The sequence below is a fragment of the Anguilla anguilla genome, chromosome 1 (genome assembly GCF_013347855.1).
Source record: "Anguilla anguilla isolate fAngAng1 chromosome 1, fAngAng1.pri, whole genome shotgun sequence".
Classification (NCBI taxonomy): domain Eukaryota; kingdom Metazoa; phylum Chordata; class Actinopteri; order Anguilliformes; family Anguillidae; genus Anguilla; species Anguilla anguilla.
The window spans coordinates 46,842,722-46,864,503 of record NC_049201.1 but is presented as its reverse complement, the minus strand read 5'-3'; the positions used below and the strand labels follow the sequence as shown (position 1 = coordinate 46,864,503).

The 21,782-nt window shown below is 43.6% G+C and overlaps 1 protein-coding gene across 8 annotated transcripts in view; it reads right to left on the bottom strand.

Annotated features, from left to right (window-relative positions):
* Positions 1 to 337: 337 nt before the first annotated feature.
* Positions 338 to 21,782, bottom strand: part of LOC118233034 (protein MTSS 1-like) — a 60,729-nt gene continuing 39,284 nt past the window's right edge. The window contains exons 4-16 of one of the 8 annotated variants that reach the window (XM_035428340.1): positions 18,435 to 18,519; positions 17,079 to 17,170; positions 16,534 to 16,608; positions 14,522 to 14,533; positions 11,118 to 11,275; positions 10,826 to 10,933; positions 10,179 to 10,276; positions 7,872 to 8,079; positions 6,337 to 6,459; positions 5,758 to 5,985; positions 4,675 to 4,854; positions 4,389 to 4,548; positions 338 to 3,773 (exon numbers count right to left, since the gene is read on the bottom strand). In XM_035428340.1, the coding sequence (XP_035284231.1) occupies positions 3,133 to 3,773; positions 4,389 to 4,548; positions 4,675 to 4,854; positions 5,758 to 5,985; positions 6,337 to 6,459; positions 7,872 to 8,079; positions 10,179 to 10,276; positions 10,826 to 10,933; positions 11,118 to 11,275; positions 14,522 to 14,533; positions 16,534 to 16,608; positions 17,079 to 17,170; positions 18,435 to 18,519 (2,168 nt within the window). In that variant the 3' untranslated portion in view covers positions 338 to 3,132. The remainder of the gene's footprint in view (positions 3,774 to 4,388; positions 4,549 to 4,674; positions 4,855 to 5,757; positions 5,986 to 6,336; positions 6,460 to 7,871; positions 8,080 to 10,178; positions 10,277 to 10,825; positions 10,934 to 11,117; positions 11,276 to 14,521; positions 14,534 to 16,533; positions 16,609 to 17,078; positions 17,171 to 18,434; positions 18,520 to 21,782) is intronic. The other 7 variants (XM_035428358.1, XM_035428390.1, XM_035428376.1 and 4 more) reach the window with 7 other exon arrangements.

The following is a 21,782-nucleotide window of genomic DNA, read 5'->3' as shown; positions in this document are numbered from 1 at the left end:
AAACATTAGCAGCAACATTTTAAAAACGGTCAAGTTAAGGTTGACGAGCCTACTAAGGGCAAATTATATTTAGTAAATCACTTCTATTTTTAAAATGACATTCTCAACCCGAAGTTCATTTACAAATTGGTGTAGAACACCAAATATGGAATCATTTTTGATTGCTCAGCTGGTGTGCTGAAGTGAAATTTAAATACTTGGTGGTTTGTGACCTGTACAGAGGTTAGAAATGTTAGTTGCTTTAAGAAAGCATGTTATCCAGAGTGTAACAAACTACATCCAACAGTTAGTACGCAGAATAGTAAGCCACTGAAAGTGGTAAAGGAATACAGAACTGTTTGCTGCATTTCTCTTTAATATAGGCAGTCATTACACAGAAAAAGGAAACGTGACAAAGGATCAGTTAACAGCCTATAGGGAACCATACAGGAAAGATGCCAACTCTCAGTACAAACTAACAACTAAATGATTAGAAACGAAGGCTAGTACTCATTGTGTGACGGCTTGCTTTTACAGTTTGCAAAAACACACAACTCTTTAAACTATAATTGGTTTACACTTTCTCTTTCATAAAATTCAAATAAAAAAATCTAGATATGCTTTGATGCTATCTAAACAAAGGCTGTACTTTGAATACAGCAGTATACAACTAAAGGTTTATACACATACAATATCAAAACATTTCTGTAATGACAGTAACCACGTACAGGTTTTTCAGCATCATATGCGTGGTGCATCCGCTACCTAGAACTAATTTCACAATTTTAGAAGCTTGTCTTCGATGAGAAATCAAAAACTACTTCAGATTGTTTCAATTTCTTTTCAGACCACGGACTGCAGAGGGTAACTCAGCAGAATACACATTGCACTGGTACAAAATATGTGGTACAGTAAGTGATATGACAGATCACATTGAACAGATTTCCAGAATCAAAGTGAAGTTCATGGCAGACAAAAAGGCATTAGGGTTGCAGTTAGCAAATCTGGATTCCCCTCAAAGCACTCAGAAAAAAATGTTATCAGACAGTAATTGTATATCAATAGGACTAGAGGTAATGCTATTTGAAATGCCTAAGAATTCTAAAATGGTTATAACAAACCCTGCATGGCTCATGCCTCGAAGTAAGCTTGCTTTAGCCCATTCCCAGGAGGAACTACTGGCGTGCTCGTAGCAAAAAACGTTTTGCTATGAACCCAATTAAGATCCTTGCAGTGCAAGTCAATTTTAGACATGGATGGCTTGGTGTTTACAAGCAAACTATGCTCTGTGGATGTTTTGTCTCTAGAAGAGAACCTTCAACATTCAGTGAAGCCAATGTAAAACAGACCACCATTGCAGTGTTTTTTAAAAGTTAGAAATATCCATTTAACACTTCATCTGGGGTTTCTGTGATATTCTTGGATTGTGTACATCACCTGGCTTTAGCAGGTGTGAATGCTTATATTTATGCTGTGGAACAAATGAAAAGGTTGTGTAGGCTTGGTTACATGAATAGTAGTCTGGAGCCACTGGCTGCAGACCATATATACAAGCACAATTGACCGGTCACTGTGAAAGACAACATAGGTCACGACACATTAGGAGGCCAGTCTGAACAGGTTCCCTGAACAGCGTTGCAAGAGTAAGGGATTTGAAAAATTGATAGGTGAACTTACAACTTAAACTGAAATTTTGTATTAAAAAACAGGGGGGTGAGTATATATGTATGGGGTACAGATGGCCATTTCTTCCCCCATTTATTTTGGGCAACAAAATCTCAAGCATTTAGCGATACTGCGCCTCAATACGCGCTCATTGTTTTCTACAAATCTTTGTGCCAGTTTTTGAGAAAAGCAAGAATCTGAGACCTTCGGCACAAAGATAAATTAAAGCACACAATTTCATAAAATTTATAATGAAAAATTAGCTCACGGCTCACTGCAGTGACCTGGATCACAGTGAAAGAGCAAAATCTCCGATCGACAACAAAACAATAACATGAAAGCAGCTGAGCTGGACATTTGGGTATGCTTTACTGCCAATCACAGCAAAACACCTCAAAACTCAAATTATATTAACATAATATGTATATATACTCATCTGACAGCACATGCATGAAAGAATCAGTTCTGTTCTGCAAAGTAAAAAAATAAAGAGAGCTGAAGAGCAAATAATTTAAGCCCCCGGATGTCCATTCTCATTCAGTATTTACAGTTTTATAGACAATTGTTTCTCAGCCATTTCTCTGCATCAGTGCTTTAACTGGAATCTAATTCAATCTGGGATTATCAAGTAAAATAAATGCTTGCAAATGTGCTTGGTTTATGTTTTAAATTGCTTTCAGTTATGTCTTCAGGAGTATGATCAGTGTACAGAGGTAAGTCTGCATACGGTTCCGATACACAGCAACCAGGATCTGGAGATCCACACAAATCACAAACGTCACTGTAGCTTAAAAAAATAAAAAGCCATAATTAGATAAGGCCTTCATTTATTTTTTTTACCATGCTTCTTTAATCTGGCATTTGCATTTTTTTTTCTTCCGACTGGTTGGTATTTGCTCCCTGCGGTTTCTTGTTCACAACAGCTTCATAACTTATTGTATTGTCATGGCACAGTTGTATTTTGGAAATATATAGTTTAATAGTAAGAGTATTGCTTACCATAGACGGGTTAATGCATCTGCTCTTAGAAGACTATCTTTCTTATACTGAGCCTAATACATAAATCATGCTACTGAGTTAGCCTGAAGAGTTGATTTTTGAAAATGATTATTAGTTAAAAAATGAAAGATTAATGCCACCATTAATGTATGTTCTGAAGACTACTGTAAAAATAGTGTTCACAGAAAGCCCTGTCTCAAAGTAAAACTCAGTCACTGATAGCTTCAGAGAATTTGGCACCATAGAACAGGGAGATTAGATGGAGGCAACAGCAACTAAAAATATACGCTTAACTATGTACAATTTCTAAATCTGGCACTCTCCCTCCCTCTTTCCAATCAGTACTGCATCTTCAAAAAACTAAAAACCAGAAAAGAAAGTTGTTTTTCCCGTCCTAAACATGTACTGGACTGGATGAAGCCTTGTCGGCCAAATGTGAATACTGTCACTTGTGAGAGCAGTGTAACCGGTTGCTTGGAGGCCTGGCTCTTATGCAATGCGTGGTGCCGAGCGGTCGTTGGTCATCGTCCTCTTCAGCTTGACTCCCCGGCGGATGGCCAGGAGCATGTTGCCTCCCTGAGCGTCAAGAGAGTCTGCCTCTTCCAGCGGGCCTTCGGCCACCTCCGGGTCCTCGGTGTTGGAATCCGTGGCCCCCCCGAGGAGGTGGTGCGGCAGAACCGGGGGATTAGTGGAGGCCTGGCCGCTCCAGGAAGCCACAGGCAGGACACCCACCTGCTCGCCCTCCATGGGTGAATCGGGGCTTGCCAGCTCCTCGGCTTCCACGGCCCTGCCCCCTAGCCCGTAGGCCACACCCCCAGGCAAGTCTGGCACGGTGGGCGTCTTCACTGGAATGACGGGCGTCCTGATGGGGATAGGACCTCCGCTCATGGCTGCCCGGCGTACCGAGGGCTTGGTAGAGGGGGTACGTCGGATGGTGGCCACGCCTGGCGTAACTATGACAGGCCCTGCATTGGATGGGAGGCCTGCTGTGGACGCTGGCCGCTTGGCCTGGAACATCTTGCGGTAGGACTGGCTGATGTCGCTGTTGCGTGGGATGGTGGAGGACTTGTCAAAGTCTTGCTGGTCCGCGTCATGGTCCCCGCTGACTGAGAAATAATCATAGTCTGAAACTGCAAGAGGCAGACAAAAGTTAATACACTTTGTTGGCACAGGCCTATTTGAGCTAAAGAATATTTGTTAAAAGTTCTATTTGTTAACTAGAAATCAGGGGCCTTATTTATAAAACATTGCAGAGGTTCTACACTAAAAGGTTATGTATGAAAAGTTTGTATGGTCAAAAATATCTTAATTTATCAGGCCATCCATACAGCTTGAAATCCCGCATACCTGCATGAGCCAGATATCCCACCCCCTTAACCCCCACAATTAACCATAAATTGAATCAGCTTGTCATTCCAAGTAATTGTCAATGAAAATGGAGTATTCAGACTGCAAAACCAAGAGAACTTTACAGAGAGTGAAATTGAGACACTTGTTACGATAGTAGAGGCCAAACGGGCTAGGCCATATTGTGGGCATGGGTCCAAGTGTTTTGATGTCAAAGTTCATTCTTATAAATCCCAAATCCGTGTCCTCACGCATAAGCATCTTTTTTGTGCATACACAGCATTTATAAATGAGCTGCTAGGGCTTTGACTTCAAAACAGATGTTTATGAACATTGCCAGGCCAGAAGCAGAAATGACCAAAAAAAAAAAGACCAAAAATGGCAGGGATTTGCAGTACCCTGTGAGGGGATGGTGTCCTCAGAGCAGCAGGGGGTGGTGGTCTGGGTGCTGTAGCCGCTGGAGCACTGCAGGGAGTCCCGGCTGGAGCGCTGCGTGTCCAGCTGCAGGCCCCTGGACAGAGCCAGGGCCAGCTCCTCATGGGCCTCCATGTCCTCCACCTGCACACACGGGCACATGTTTGAGTATGTGCATGTGAATGGATGGGTGTGTGTGTGTGTGTGTGTGTGTGTGTGTGGTGTGGTGTGGTGTGGTGTGGTGTGTGTGTGTGTGTGTATTCAGCTCACCCTAGGCATGGCGGATGTCATCGTGTTCCTGGGCCTCTGGACCTCGTTCCCGGAGGTGGTGGCCACACCGGGTGGCATGGTGGCAGCATTAGCATTAGCATCCAGCACCTCCCTCTTCTCCTTGTTTCTTCTCAGGGTGTTCACCATTGGCTGGTCATATGGGCCTGGCTTGGCCCAGTCCTACAGAACACACACACACATCTCTCAGCCTCTGCCAAGTCACGCACGTTCAATGAACTTAAAATACTCATTTAAAATGTTACTTAAGGCAATCACAATTAAACAGCTAGATTAATAATCTAAGGTTTTGATAGAAAATATTTTTTTAAAGAATTGAATCAATCCAGCTTTAAAAATAATTGTTTATCACATTAGAATTTAATTCTAAGCATCCCACTATTTTCCATTTTCCTCTACATCAAATCTGTTTGTTAATAAGAGAGGCCCAGGATAATTTCCAGTTTTTACCAATTTGCTTCTTTTTTTCCATGTTTACAGATAATTTGGAAAGATAAATAATAAATGCAGGTCCCAGCACTGGAATATCCTTTGTCAGTTTGGGAAAGTGTGCAGCAGCACACAAGCTCTGAATAATTTTTAGTTTTTACTGATTATTTCCCCCTTTTTATAGACACTCTGGGAACCTAAATAATTGCAGGTCTGTCCCAACACAGGAATGTCCTTTGTCAGTAGCACACATCCTCTGAAAAGCACACTCAGTCACCACCCTACTTTTTACTTGCCAATAAGCTTAACACAGCTGGTGCAGGCAGATTGCAGGGCCCAGCTGACCAGAGGACTGATATTGAGCAATGAGGTAAAGTGGTTACCCTTTGGACTGTATCCCTCCCTCCCTGGACGAAAGTATAATTAAGCCTAAGTTTGTAATTCTCTTACACAGTCATCACTAGTGTGGTCTAAAATGCTCACTGTGTTTCACTCCAACAGCCTCTTCATTTATGTGGATTTATGACATAGCAAAATGGTAGGAGAGAGATGCGGTAAAAAAAAGGGGGGTTGAGTAGTGTGTCCAATGCGTAGCAAGTTGAGGAAAAGTTCCCTGCGATTAAAGAATGAACAAACCTTCCAGCTGGGGACCCTGGAGGAGGGGATCATGCCTGGCCCCAGAGTGCAATAGGGGGGGAAGTCAGGCAGCAAGGCGGAGGCTGGGCGGGACCAAACCCGTGAAGAGGAGGAGGAGGAGGAGGAGGAGGGGGGAGGGGGAGGGAAGCAGGGGAAGGCTCCCCCCAAGCTTGCTCCAGCTAGGTGCGGCACATCAGCAGGCCCATAGTGATGGTACCCATTTGACAACTAAAGGTGTATAGGGGATGAAACGACATGACAAACAGAAAAACACAAACAATGGAAAAAATTATGAACAAACACTAACACAAAAACAATGGTGGGAATTCAAATCAAACGGACCAAAAGATTGCAGATGGGAACTGCAAAAAAAAAAAAAAAAAAAAAAATTCTGGGGGGAAGATGTGATTTTGATGAAATAACACTGAAAATTTGGCCTGATACAGAAAATTGAACCTTAAACAGAAACTTGACCAAAAGTGGGTGAAGGCGGTGACCAAAGGTGTCCACGATGTTAGCATATGGGAGTGGAGTATAGGGGGTGATCATGATTTGAGCCCATCTGGAGTGATTCGTCACCTTTTCAGGAGGGGCCAAGGCCCCACCCATGGTGGAGCCAGAGCTGGCTGAGGCGGGGGAGCTGCACTCGCTGACAGACTGGCAGGTCTCAGAAGCGTCCGAGGAGGCGGAGCTAGAGGGGGTCTGTTAGGTGCAACCACAGGTGTAGTATAGGCAGCCATGCACGCACACACACACACACACACACACACACACACATACACACACACACACAGCATGAAGGAGAGAGGAACAGGTGGAAATGAGGAGCCAACAGAACAGACGGAGCAAGAAATTATTGACTGAACAACAAAGGGAGCTGCCATCCAACCAGAACTTAAACTTTATTCAATCAGAGCTCCAGCTCCATTTGTTCAGCAGCCGGCATCACACAGTTGTTAAGTCTGAAGCTGGCTGTACTGCTGTTAACTGCAGACAGGGTTAAGAGGCTCAAGAGAAGCTAGTCTCGTTATTACATTGTTAAACAGCTCCATGAGGTTACAGTAGCTGTTTTCTGAGCAGCATAACGCCTTCAAGGAAGCATTAGAAAGAGCTGGGAAAGTGACACAGATTCAAACTTACACACTTCCAAATTAGTTTTTTTTTTTAACAGTCATCGAAGGCTCTGAGACCAAACTGCCACTTGTCTCGGCGAGGCTGAGACTGTGGAAACTACTAGACGCAGATGCCGATGGCAGCTTTTCAAACCCAAAGGCTTTGAGGGGTGGAGAAGGGGCACGGAACAGCGGAGGATGCTAAAGTAAGGCCTGTTATTTCAATGTGGTTGAACTGCTAAGGCTAAAGTTGTTATGAACAAAATTGAGGCCCACTATCTTAAAGCGTACGTATAATGCTGCAATACAGAAGTCTTTCAGCATTAGTGGGGGGGTTTTGAGAATAAAGGACATGCCATGCAGGAGTGCTTGCAGTGAAAAATATACACTCCTTTAAAAAAAAAAAAAAAAAAAAAACCTCACTGAAGCGACGGCATGTGCCACTCCACCCTAGCAGGTCAGCATGACTCATCACTCATTATTCCATCTGCAGGAACACCAAGCTGGTGTATCCTAGTAACCTATAAGGGATCTCAGACCCAATCATAAGCACTCGAAATGTGCATATACCAATTTAATGACTGCACCAATTTTATTTCATCATCAAAAGACAATTTATTACAGTTGCTTACAGCACACTGTTTTACCATTTAAAATATAGAATAAACAGCTATAAACTGAGGCATGTGGAATACAACACACTCCTCCAACAATGTTAGCCGCAGCAGTTTAATTGTACTATAAGATACAGTAGTAGCCTCTGCATTTGACACATCGTAAAATACAGCATTCACTCCTGCTGTTAGCTTTTAACATAAAATACAGTAAAGTCATTACAAAACCACAATATATATAAAATATATTTGATACATCTACCATTTAGCAATAGCCTAATCTCCACCATATGCTTTATTCATATTTAGCTGGAAGACAGAAAACAAACAACATGATGGTGGCTTTATGACAGGGACCCTGCGTGGCTTTTGGCACCTCCCCCCTTACCTGTGGGGCGGTCTCGGGGGGCATGGGCGAGGGGGACTTGGACTGGTAGGCGTCCTGCGAGATGAAGCCCGAGTCGTGGGAGGAGATGCTGGAGAGGCGGGCGGGGACCTGCTGGGGCAGGGTGGAGCTGCGGTAGCGATAGTGTGAGGGAGAGTGAGAGTGCGACCCGCTGGACCGGGAGTCGCTACTGTTTACGCTGTTCAGACTGCTGTTAGAGACAAGGGCCGGGGCGTGGGGCGAGACAAGGGGCAGGGCGTAGGGCAAGACAAGGGGCAGGGCGTGGGGCAGGACAGGACAAAACAAGGAGCGGGACGGGGGGGGCGTGGAACAGGCAGGGAGGAAATGGGGGAGACAAGGAGTGATCAACACTTCACAATCCAATGCAGCAGGCAGTGACTGTGGGCAATCCAGTCAAAAACATCAGGGATGAAATTATAAAAAAATGAAAATATACACAGATTACTGCAATATCCCTTTTGAAAAATAGTATGGTAAACATACACAACTATTTCAGCTAAGATCTAGTACAATTCACGGGATTCACAAAGCATTAAAATGCACTTCCTGTACCATCTCGGTATCAGTGCATCCTCTTAATAATAGTGGATGGATGTTATCCTGCTTCTAAATCTTCATATCTTATTCAGATGATACTGATAGCACTGTTAATGCTATTCTGCTCCCCATCCAGACAAATAAGGGGACAGCAGACAATATTTACAAATCAAATTTCCATGAATTCAATAGGTAAAGTACAAACTGCTGAAGCATGTTTCACTGGCAAGAACCAAAAAGAACACAGAACTCTCTCAGAATGAGAGAAAATCCTGGGTATTCAATCAATATTTAAATCTCCCTTATTTCTAAACCCAAACTTCTTTTCCACAAAAAGGGATGCTGCAGTGTAAAACTGGAAAAAACCAGGAGTAAAATGGTACATTGAAGCCAAGAAATAAATATCAAGCATTCAAGAATGGCCCATTCAACATGCTCTGTGTACGTGCAAACAAATTGTGCCTTGTGAACAAACTGTGTGTGCCATTATTGGTGGAGGGGCTATGATGATATGGGACACAGAAGCGGATTATCCACGCTCTTGCAATAGAAATGCATCACACAAAACATTATGAAGTAGGCAAAAATAAATAAACAGGGGAGAACTGTTTTGCAAAACTGAAAACAGTGCAGTAGACAGTGTGACAGATGTGGTTTAAGACACAAGGGTTTGAGGACTCTCATTGGGGTACAGAGTTATGTTGTACATTGAATTAAACCTATAGCATGAGGAAGATATCACATTACTAAAATTTTCAATTAAAGAAAAAATGTTCACTCCCTTAAAATTAGAACTTGTAATTATAAATCATGAAACAAAAACTACTTTAATTGAAAGGCAACTTTAGCAGCCCCCATTTTTAAAATAAAGCAAGTGTAAAGAGAGCTGTGCTTGTCTATGATGATGACACATGGCCTGAGGATAAAACAGACAAGCCTTGAAACTTCACATAGAAGTGCATTCAGAACTTAGCATGTAAGGGTAACAAACATTGACTCCTCTCACCCACCCACCCACAATCACCCAGTCAAAACTCACCTCCAAGCATGAGATAATGTAATGACATGTGACAAAAGCAATGATAATGAATTGCCAATTCCTACAGAATAACAATTGAATGTCTTTTAGGAACAAAATCATTGGATTAACCATGCATACACAACACCTTACATGCTTGTGGTTGCATCTCATTTTTTCACTAAAGTTGCCTTTTAAAAAATTCAGAAATAAATTGTCTAAAAGCAACAAAATCAGGTACATGACCGCTGGATTCCTTCCATTACTGCATTAAATTAATAACATATGGAGGTGAATATGTATCCTTCCTTATCTACCTTATCATTGTGAATACACAATAAATAAATAAATATAACATTATTCTATACAGGCAATTAAAAAAAATTTAGTAAATAGAAAATTTAGTTACCCAGCACATTTGAGTCCATACAGATACAACAGGGACTTTGAAGAGTTTCATTCAGCTTGTGTTTATTTTACATATACCTGTCCTGACAGGGCTCACATACCATCCGTTTATGCCATTATGTACTACAGAAGTACATGATAAATTACTTGTTAATCTGTTGTAATTCTAAGACAATATTCTGAGGTACATTTGAGGAGCTTGATTATATATTATTGAAAAAATTATGTAGCAACCAATGTTGCAAGTACTCATATTCACCACGAGGGGGCAGAATGAGACAGAGAGAGCATTTGCAAGCAGTGGCTTTAGCTGCTCCCACGCTTACCTGCACATGCTGGACTTCCTGGACATGGTGGTACTAGGAGAGGACGGGGGAGTCTGGTATGACCAACTGCAGTCTGATCCTTTCAGATCAAGAATTACCTGAGACATCACACAGAGAAATGTTGGAATGATTTAACAACCAGAGGAAGTGTTTGGAGAAGAGTAGTTTTGAAGGGGGCTCCCAGCAACGCTACAGAGGTAGAAAGCAGACTGCTTTCTCAGGCCAGGTTTTGGAGACACCTTCCAAAACCTCAGGGGGTAGCAGGTGACTGAGCCTGCTTTTCCAAGTTTGAATAGCAGTCTGGGGGACTGGGTCACCTTGGCCTCTGCAGGCACCATTCAGTTTAATTTATGGCAGTTTAACTTTCTGGTAATTTAACTAGCAGGTATCAATAGATCAAAAAGGTACAATTGCAAAAGCCCACAGCCACACACTGGAGGAAATTCAGTTTCTTGCAGGACCATGTATTCATTACTCATGGAGTTTTTGGACTAGTGCGCCAAGTTAACAAAACCGCAGTCAGTCTTTGAACTGCTGTTCTGAACTGTCTGCAGCTCACTCAGTCTTGGCAATAATGTTCTGACCTGACTGATGCTTGATCAATCTTTGGACCAAGATTATTCTTTTATCCCAGGCTGTGCACTGACCTGCTCACTGGCAGGGGGAAGTTTGTGGGGGTCCATTGTCAGGGCTTTGAGGTCATCAGAAATCGTCTGCAGGTGGGTGATTTCCCCAAGCATGGAGATTTCTTCATCCTGTAGCAAATGTACATGATGACATCACTAAGAGTGGGGCTCAGCATACCAGTCAAAGACAAATGCCATCACAGCTAATTTTCTCAAGCTAAGCACTGGCTATTCTGTTTGAAAATCACTTGTGAACTTTGAACAAGTGGGAGAGCGTGACCACATGGGCGGAGCTTTGCGTGGGTGGACTCACCACGACAGGCCGAAGCATGGACACGAAGGCGCAGAACCGCGCCCTCTCCTCGATGAGGGCCCTCCTCACCGCCTGCTTCTCAGTCTCCTCTAGCAGTAGGTACTTGTCGTTCACATCCTGCATGGCACTGTCCAGCTGTGGCTGGATGTCTCCCCTCCCTGAAACACACAATGCCAGCACCCGGTAAAACAGGGTCAGCTCCCCTTCCGGAAAACTCCCGCTACTGCAGAATCCTCTGGCCACAGCCAGCGTCACACACCACTGCTGGCCAATCATTTCACAGTTCACCACACCCTGTTCCCAAACCCTCCCTGAGGTCTTCTTGGGTCCCACAAATTCTTTACCAGGGTTAAAATTATGCAGGGTCTGGGACCTGGGTTGTGAAATCGGTTGGGATCCACTCAGGCAAGCGCTCACACAATATTGCCGTAAAAACAAAAGCAAAACCACAACAAGAGGCTGCGTGCTAACAGTGCAGCCCTCAGTGGACTTGTACGACCTTGCTTTACTGAACAAAGACTTTTGACATCCTAATATTAATTCTGACAGTTCTGACAAATGTCTGCACATAATTGGTGTCATCCAACTCTAGAATCATTTTGAAAATTATAATGAACCTTAGTATTTACTTAATATCAATTTCAAATGTTCTGAAAGGGACTGGCAAATGCTCAGAATGGATCAAATGTCTGAGGACTAAGAAGAGAAATGGCTCAATTCAGAACTGTCAGCAGCCACTAAAATGTACTGAAATTCAAGAAAGCTTCAGGACACAAATATACAATTAAAGGCTTTGGGTTCTCGGAAGCCAGCATCAGTAGGTTGCGTTTTCGTTAAATAGAGGCCTGTGTGGTTCTCCTGTGGCCCACAGAAAGTACTGTACCCATAGCCAGCAGATGGACTGACTTCCGTATATGTTCAAGATTGCTCTCGTTACACAAAATGCTGAAAAGGACCTTGCAGAAGATTACAGGCTTGTACTGTGTATGCACTCAACTGCAGCAGCCTCTTAAGTCTGCTTAGTACCATGATGTTAATGTGCAAGACCACAGACACCTCAAAAGGGTCATCTCTTAGTACCATTTCGGGGTTGACTTTGTTTGAAGCATGTAGGCATGCTAAAATTCCCAATTCAATTTAATACAAACCCCTAAAGAGAGGGTTGCTCCCAGGCTCTCCATTGTAGTTTTTTAAACCAGATCATGGAATATTTAGTCTTGATTTACCCACTTTAAAAGAATTATAATTCTATACTAATCCATTGTCAACAGTTTTCTTCTGTCTCAAATGGTGAAAAATGCCTTCAGGCTCAGAAATGTTCCTAGAATTCCCGAACTGGCACTTTATACAAGTCCTACTTAATTTCTGTAATAGAACACCATTCATTTGGGCATGATACTTCACATACAACTACCATTCCTGGAGCATAATTAATGAACAATCTCTAAATGCTTGTTGCAGTTAAAGGGAAAATCTAGAACATGAACTTTTCAACTCTTTAACTCTTCTAATAATGATTGTCGCACTGAATTATTCTTGAACTGTATACGCTCACATGTGAATCACAAGTACAACTTTGTGAATTGCAAGTTAAATATTATTAGAACAAATGAAAAGCATTGGACTTTTATTGCCTGCAATTAGTAAGCAACATGACGAAAATCACAGTCAGATGTAATAAAACCACAAACACTCGACCCCCCCCCAGTATGAAAACAGGACAAAGGGGGAATTCTCAACCACAAAGACGCATCAGGTCGCCACATGCTCGTGAGGTGCATGCCCAAATGAGATTTCGCCCCCAGCCCCCACGATCTCTCCTCACCACAGACAACAATACACAGAGTGATGAGGCGGGGTCCCACTGTGACCCTGTCAGAGGGGTTTGTGGCTGCACAAACGCCCCCAATCCCCCTATGGAGAACTGTGCTGCAGAAGACAAAAAGAGAAATGGAGAGAGATTCTGTCATCAGAATCGAGACAGGATGTCAAGCACAGGAGAGTTTATAGGTGATTCCGTAGCAGGCAAGGGGAGGGGGAGACAGGGAGAGGTAGGAGGAGGGGGGACTGACGGGGTAAAATATGGTGCAGGAGTCAGCTAAACGGAGGTTGACGATTACCAATCGAACAAGGAGCTTTGCTTGAGAAACCCCCGGTTGAGTGGGAATAATATTGGCGCAGTCCAGCGAAGGCCAGATTGAAGGCCGGTCCCAGGAAAGCCTTGCTTGCCCGGCTGTCAGAGAGCATCCTGCACGCAAGACTGTTCTTGGACTGTCTTAGGCGAAGCGGGAACAAATGTTCTCGTGGCCCATGGATATAGGTCAGAAAACGCAGATTACCGCTCATGCAACCAGACAGAGCATGACGACTGATGAATTGCTTCGCGCTTCAAAAGCTGAAAACAGGGCAGAACCAAATGAAAATATCTGATATTACGTTCACACCCACGCAGACGTACGCAAATATTGCATATGTAAATACATACTTTTATCAGAGAACACTGAAAGACTGGGCTCATCACCATCGTCTTAAATTCTGTAGTCACACAAGGCTAATGCACCTTTGCACGTTCGCCTTCTGAGTTCCTAACTAGGTTCTCTTTCCCATTTCCCACAGTTCTACACCTTATCACTGACTGTGTTAGTTGTGTTGGCGAATGGCCAGTAAAACAGCAGCAGCTTATAAGAGGAAGGGGTGTCAAACATTCAAATGTGGAATTCTCAAGCAAATTTCAGTGGGGTATTCTCATCACATCAATTCACATCAATCAAAAAGGAAAACAAACACTGCCTCATTTCACTGTGCTCTCCAGGGAAGACAACAAAGGCAAAGACTTGTCTGTTTTCATTTGCCTCTTTCATCGACAATAGATAAAACAAATTGAAAAAATAGTTTCCTGTTGACACAAAATAGCTATGTGCATACAAATCACTGCAGTTAATATGTGGTAAATCACACTGACTGCTTTAAAATAGGGAAGAGATTAGATGTCGGAGGGCAAGACAAACAACTTGCCTCTATAGTGGGGACATCCAAGGAACACTTCTGTAGTGGTATTACTACTAATGAATATCATGATTCTTCTGGTGAAGTCCTTGAAGCTGAATCGTTTTATTGTCATGGCCCAGGGCTTGGAAGAACACTGTTTAATTTGACCAAAGCTGAGCACGCCCATGGAGACAAAGAGGAGGGGAGGAGCTATTCTGTCTACTCAGAAGGCTGGAAGACCAGTGCTCTGTGTTTCACTAATGCCTAATGTGTGAACTTCAGAGGCAAATCCAAAACAAACCAGAGGTAGGAAAAGAACTGGACCACAGAGAGGGGGAAAGGAAGTCAACAGGCAATGGCATACACAGTAGACTGGCCCTACAGGCCACAAAGGGTCTGGAAGACCGGAAACTTACCCAGAGCATCGGCTGGCAAGAGCAGGTGCATGATGGGACATGACAGTAGACAGGTGTAGAGAGGGAGAATATCTGTCAGTTCAGACCCTGACATACAGACTGAAAAGGCACATAGGGTTGCCCTACTGAGGAGTAAACCAAGTTAAAGTGTTTGGTCTCAGAAACAGTAGTATTTACTCACCAGTCTTATCAAAACCAAACTACATACTTCCTCTAGGGTTTGTATTCAAACAAATGTAGACCAAATGTAGACAAATTTTCACAAAAATGTTTTCAAAAATGTCATTTCAAAGCTCAAACCAGAATTTCAGTTAAAGGGTACCTAACAGTCTCGGGTACGCTTTTGTGTACTGCGGGTTAGGTACCAGTACATGTAAGGTATGCATGAACAGTTTTTTGACACAGACATTCATTAGAAGAAGTCTGATCATTATCTCAAATAGTCACATAAACACAACTATTAAACCACAACTTTGTCGTGCATGTCTGGTAATGACATCTTGCTCAGTCATTGGTGAGGACCGGATGGCCAGTATTTAACAAAGCTTAAAAGTGTAATGGAAACACAAACATTTCATGAGATTTCCGTGAATCGTTAAAGTGTCAGCTATGTCAAAACATCTACTTATTTGAGAAATTACAAATTAGTATTTATTTAAAAGTGAAAGCAAGTTGCAATGTTTCAACGGTAATGTTTGCCAATCCGTGTTCTTTAACATTCATCCAACAGAATCAAAACAGAGAACTTCTTACTTGTATTTTCTTCTTAAATAGATAACTAAATAAAAACAGAAATATGATCTGAAGATCATCAATTCACAATTTATTATCCATACGTTAAAACAAAATCTTTGGGCGCTGTAAGTCTTTTCTCCTGTGACACATCTTTGCAACTCTTTGTGCATGGGGACAGGGTGGAGGAATGGCGATTGGGGAAAACAGTTTTGATCTGTTCTTCCATAGTTTTGCCATCATGTCCCTAAAACAGTCATCTCAAAAAGCACAGTTAAAGCAAGAATATGGTCAAGAAAGAAGGGACCGTGTGAACGTTTATCAAACCTCGTTATGAACAAATGAAGAGTAACATTAATTAACATAATATTGTACTGCCTTTGTTATTTTCTGGCATTAGAAACAAAGAATTGGAGCAGTGTAATAGTCTCTTGATATAAATGCATCCACTCCAAATACAGCACCAAAAATGTTGAAACACAGAGCCAGATTGCTTTCAAGATGCCCTGTTGCTAAGTTACAGCTCATTAATTTGACGGCTGGCATCATGGTTTAGTACAGCCTTCACATAGAAAAAAAAATCTTTTGAGTACTTCAGAAATGCTTAATTTTCCTCACCTAGCTGATCAATAATAAACTCATGAGACGTGAGTCACGGACATGGCATGCTCAGAACGGACGTGTGCTTACCACACAGACCATACAGAAAACAGTCACTGGTCTCTGTTGAAAATGCCAGTGAAGACCTGGTACAATACAATTCTCACAAACATCCAGCTTCTTCTATTCTACAGACAGAATCCAAAATAAAAAGTCACGTCTTACTTCCTTGGGTATTTGAGTTTTTCTGCACCTTGACACAAAATTCACTGAAGTCCTATTTTCTTAAATGTCTCAGGCTTTAAATCACTTTCCTAGGGTAATGTATGCTAAATAATTCCTTCTTCTCCACAAAGCTGCAATAATTGCAGTTTCTGAGCAACTCTTGCAGATTCCACGTGCTTGAGATTTTAAGCATACACAGTTCAAACAGTGGCGGTCTGTCCTAGTCTTAAAGTGTCTGCTCCCAAGTTGGTCTGTGTTCTCTTATTTAAGACTGACATGGCCTCAAGGCAGATGGAGGCCACGAAATTAATCAGATATGAACCAGCTTTGTTATGCAACTAGCAGCTTCCCATTGAGGGATACTCAAATCAATTGGCTTGAGAGCTGACGGTACACACAGGCATGACGGTAACCCCCCGGAACAAACAGGATGTTGCTGCGGAAGCCTCGATTACCTTTCTTTGCCTTCTTCTGCAGCTTCAGCGTGTCCGAGGATTTCTTCTTAATCTCCTGTCGGGCTTTCTTGTACTCTGTGGTGAGCAAAGAGTGAGGTTATGGCCTCATAAGTTCATCTGAACCTTTTCCTATAATGGAACTTTTGAATGACATAATTGTCATTTTTTGTTACGGTCATAATAAACAGAGCTATCAGTAGGCAGCGCACAGGTGAAGTATGACCGCAAAGGGTGTGGGGAGGTTATAATGCACTGGTGCATTATGAGCGCAAAGGGTGTGGGGTGGTTATAATGCACTGGTGCATTATGAGCGCAAAGGGTGTGGGGTGGTTATAATGCACTGGTGCGTTATGAGCGCAAAGGGTGTGGGGTGGTTATAATGCACAGGTGCAGTATAACTGCGAAGGCTGTGGGGAGGTTATAATGCACTGGTGCATTATGAGCGCAAAAAGGGTGTGGGTGGTTATAATGCACAGGTGCAATATGACCGTGAAAGTGGTCAGAAGGCTTAAGTACGTAGTGACCATGAGGAGGGGCGGTCACACCTTTGGCATGGTCCTTATCCAGCAGGTTGGCCCCTCTCTTCCACTCCTCCATTTGTTCTTGCAAGGGGTTAATCAGGCAGTCTATGAAAGCCCTATGATGGAATGAGAGCGAGAACCAAGACAAATATTTCATCAGTGGAGGAAAAGAGTACAGAGGGCAAACAGAAACTGACTGAAAACTAAAACAGACCAAAATTTACAGATGCCATGTTCTTACTGCTCTTCCAGCATTCTAGTGGCCTAATAATCCACTAAAATGGCCATGCTCACTTGCTTTGAGTAATTTACAGAAGGGATTTTTTGCTGTTGCAGAATTTGTTAAAATTTTGTTGTGGTGGGCTGAACTAAAAAGTCCTGAGATCATGTTGTAATGTGTACACTGCATTAGGCATGAATTTCCACAGCACATGCATCCTCATTTTGTCTGCATCATTGATAGATTCACTATACAGGCATGCATTTATTTAGCTGCAATACACCAGCACATATCCGTGGAATTGTTTCTTAAAAGTATCATTCATGTGCAGTTGATTCATGTCACCCAATGTGCGCCATATGGAGAGGGTGAAAGTAATCAAACTGCTAGTATTCCTGCCCTCCCCCAACTGCGTTGCAGAGTTCAAGGCCGGTAAAACTCCAGAGGGGTCAGAGTTTAGTGACACTGAAGGGCCTTTTGTCTCGCTGCGCAACAGCTCTTGGAGTGCCCAAGGCGACCATGCGCTTAATGAGTCCCTACCCGATTTCGTAGCTTGTCACTCATTAAAAAAAGTCACTGGTAGAGAAAATCCATAAGCTGGAAATGCTGTCTACAGAGGGACCTGCTGCATACCAACAAAGGGGTAGCCACACTACAATGTTCAGTGTTCAGTGCTTGTGCATTCAGACACATGCTTGTTCTTTGTTTCCAGCCCATCATCAAGTCACTGTTATGCTTTCCCAGGCCTTAGTGCGAGCCGGGCAACAAGATGCGTGGACTAAAATTAGGTTCCATCCACACAAACTGCTTTTTTTTTCCAGGGGGACCCAACGACCTGACCACAATCCCATGATTTATGGCACCGCCATGGAGACGCAAAGAATTTTCCCCAATTACCTCCTAAAATTAGAACCCTCTGCATGTGGGTGACACATGGAGAGAACCGGGCCGGCCCCCTGCGGCAGGAATGCTGGGAACTTTCGGCCCGTTCACTTTCGCCTTCTCTGACTTCTCATGAGAAATGTTAGGAAACTGACCCCCGCAAACAAAAGGCTGTAGACATTCTGGATTATTTTAACTGACCGGCAATAAGCAAAACTTTACTGCAGGGTAAATACATGGCACGCAGCGAAAGGAGAGGAGTAGAATGAGAGGCGTACATTGAAAACTGCCGCAGCTTGGCCTCGATGCTCCTGTGTCTCATGCACATCCTGGTCAGCGCAGAGCCAATGTCCCTGGTGCCTCCTGAAAAACAAAACCAAATACTCATATTAGACACTCTTTCTCATACACACACACAGACCTTCATCCTGCATATGTTGGCAAAATACTAAAAATGTGTCACAGTTAAACAGTCATCCCCTCTGCAAAATACAATCAAAACACAAGGCCACCAAAAACACAAAATGGCTATGGAGATGGATTTTCTTTTAGGCTAAGCTTGTGCACAATGGTCATTTTCTCAAAACTGTACCAGTTTTAACACACACACACTATTTTTGGAGAAAATCTGAGGTAATGCGGTTAAAGCCGATTGCCACCTCAGTGCAACCACAGGGCTCTAGTGTGAAAATGATACAAGGCCAGTGACCTCATCGGTCAGACAAGACGAGGGGGTGGGGAACTTGGGGTGTGCAGTGTCAAAACATGCTTGAAAAATTCCTTCAGGAACACCTCCACAATGGCCCCACTGCCCTGAAGCACAAAACCGTCATACCCGACAGCTGTACGACCCCTGGCTGCGCAGACGTGCGCATTGTCCTGCTGACAAGGGCTCCCTCCCTGCGCCATTGTTCCACGGCTGCCCCCAGCTCATCAACAGGCCAGTCCCGTCTCAGCACAACGCTGGGAAACCCCATTAATGCACTGCTGTGTTCTGGACCCCGCAGGCCCCAGACAGCCTACGACCCAGGAGCCAATGCACCAACACAGAAGCCTGTAGATTCTACTCGGTAGGACACAGCCCAGGACTGCAAAATACTGCTCCTTCCAAAGCCCACCACTGCAAAATACTGCTCCTTCCAAAGCCCACCACTGCAAAATACCGCTCCTTCCAAAGCCCACCACTGCAAAATACTGCTTCCATAGCCCACCACTGAAAAATACTACTCCCACCACAATACAAACCACCAAATAATGCTCCCTCATCAAGGCAAAATTGAAAAATACTGCTCCCTCCACAATGAATCAGTAAAGAAATACTGTACCCCGCACTTTGACAGCATAACTTCAATGATGAAGAAGACATGCAAATTGATTCCTGTAACCTGATGATATCTAATCTGTAGAGAATGGAAGTTATCAAAGGGGAAGTATTCGTGCCCTTCTGAACTGAGGGCCCAATTCGAGGCTGGTAAAACTCCAGAGGGGTCAGGCTGAGTTTAGGGACACTGACGGGACTTTTGTATCACTGTGTAGCGGCTGTCGGGGAGCCCTGGGTGACCACAGTGGCGGACTGCTTACTGAGACTCTGCCTAGGGCAAATGCCACTCATCTCCACGGGAAACGACTTCCTGTGCTTCCGTTTCAGCCTTCCTGAGGGGAAGATGAGGAGAAAAAAAGATGGTGCGATGACCCCCGGTACCCCCCTCCCAGATCTGGCAGAGGGACATGGGGAACCTTGCCCCCCTGACCTTATCCTCTTTGGCTGATCTTGACACCCGTGGCTGTGCTCTTTGCCCTCAGGGGCAAATGAATGACTGTGGCTCTGTTGGCTCATTTGACTCGGGGACAGGTGAAAAGAGGCCGCCCTGCTCACAGACAAAAGGGTCCAGCTCCGAGACAGACTGCAGACCCGCCTCGGCAGCGACTGACCAAGCGCAACAAAACACTTTCAGACTGCATCAATCCAATATTTAACATCCCATCATCAAGCTATACTTCATTTTATGAAACCACATTCTGTGAATAATGCTGTGAAATAGCCCACACAAAGGCATTCGACATAAAATGCTGCCACCACAGAGACAAATATACAATGGAAATGCTCAGAATTAACAGTCTGCTTCCCAGAAATATGTCCAGGGAATCAAAGTACACATAAATACCGGTCTTGCCAGGAAAAAAAAAAAGCCAGGTGCCAATAATACTTAGTGCACAGTCAGAGGTCAGGTTTCAAAGGTCAGCTCCCTCCAGGCAACACCATACAACACTGTTTCATTACTCCCCTGCTCGTTTTCAAATTGAAAGCGGGTTTTGTTTTTGATTTGGTACGGCTAGTCACAACATGAACAATCAACAGTCTGGAGTCAATTGGTCTACTGCTCCATGCCTCAAACCAGACGCTGAACATTATGCACTATGCTTCCGGAGACAGACGACCCCTTTCTTTAATCGATGGAACACTGTTCATCCCTCCAACCGTCTGCAGTGTCAAAAAAGAGTCCTTCCGTTCCAAGAGCAAGGCTCTCCTTTACAGACATCTTTGTTTTTAAACAGCAGTTCATAATTTGCCAGCGACACTTATTCAATTAGCCCTCTCAATAACTGCTTGTTGCTTTGGGATGGGGATTGGGGGGCTATTACAAGCTTTTCTTTCAGTAAGATCTGGAACAACAATTCTACCACAGTAATGTTTCCCAGTCTTAGTGTGAGGCCGTCATTCAGTAATGAATAAGAAAGCTGAACTTTTTTAAATCACAGGAGATTATGCTGCAGTGAAACGCCACTCCCTCTAATCCACACAACCGGCATTTATCAAGAGCTACGGCTTTGGTTCGGGTTCGTCTCTCTCTGTTTCTCTCTCTGACTCACACATGTTCTCCCTCAGTTATGTTGCTGAATGCACACTGTTCCTCATTTTCTGCCAAAATATTTCTTTGACCAATTCCCATAAAGAAAATATTTACGACTTTTCCACTATGCCTCGTTTTAAAGTCCCCATTTACCACTGACCCCCGTATGTTTATCCTCAAATACTCCTTACAATTTGGAACCCACCCCCCACCCCCGCCCTCTCGCTCTGGCAACTCCACCCTCGTCCTCTCGTCTCACTCATCACAGGCTGGATTCAGAGGCCTGACCAGTGTCATTCCACATGCAATGAAGCGGGGTACTTTCACTTTTTGGTGAGGAGACTCGCAGACTTGTGCCACAAAAAAAGGCAGTTTTCTCCCAGGTACCAGGTCATCTGTGGGCTGCGCTGTCAGAGCAGCCATTTCACTTGGCTACAAAATAAAATGTTTGTGTCATGTAGCCTACATCCAAGTACGTACAGAGCACAGAGATAACCACAGGCTAATGACTTGGGATGAACGGAAATCAAACTAATACACAATAATTGGCACGTGGAATAATTAAAATGGTTTAATTCCTTATCCTTGAGCTCTTACTGAAATGGGATGAGGGGACCGCTGTCTACTTTATGAATAGGGAAATAGAACTCTCTGGTGCCAAGGTTGAGTTCCTCAGAATGATCCGCACTGGCTCTCTTGGCCTGTCAGTAACCCAGACCAAGCGATCCCTTAATCCCATTAATCTGTACCAGCCACACAGTGTAGGCCAGCCTT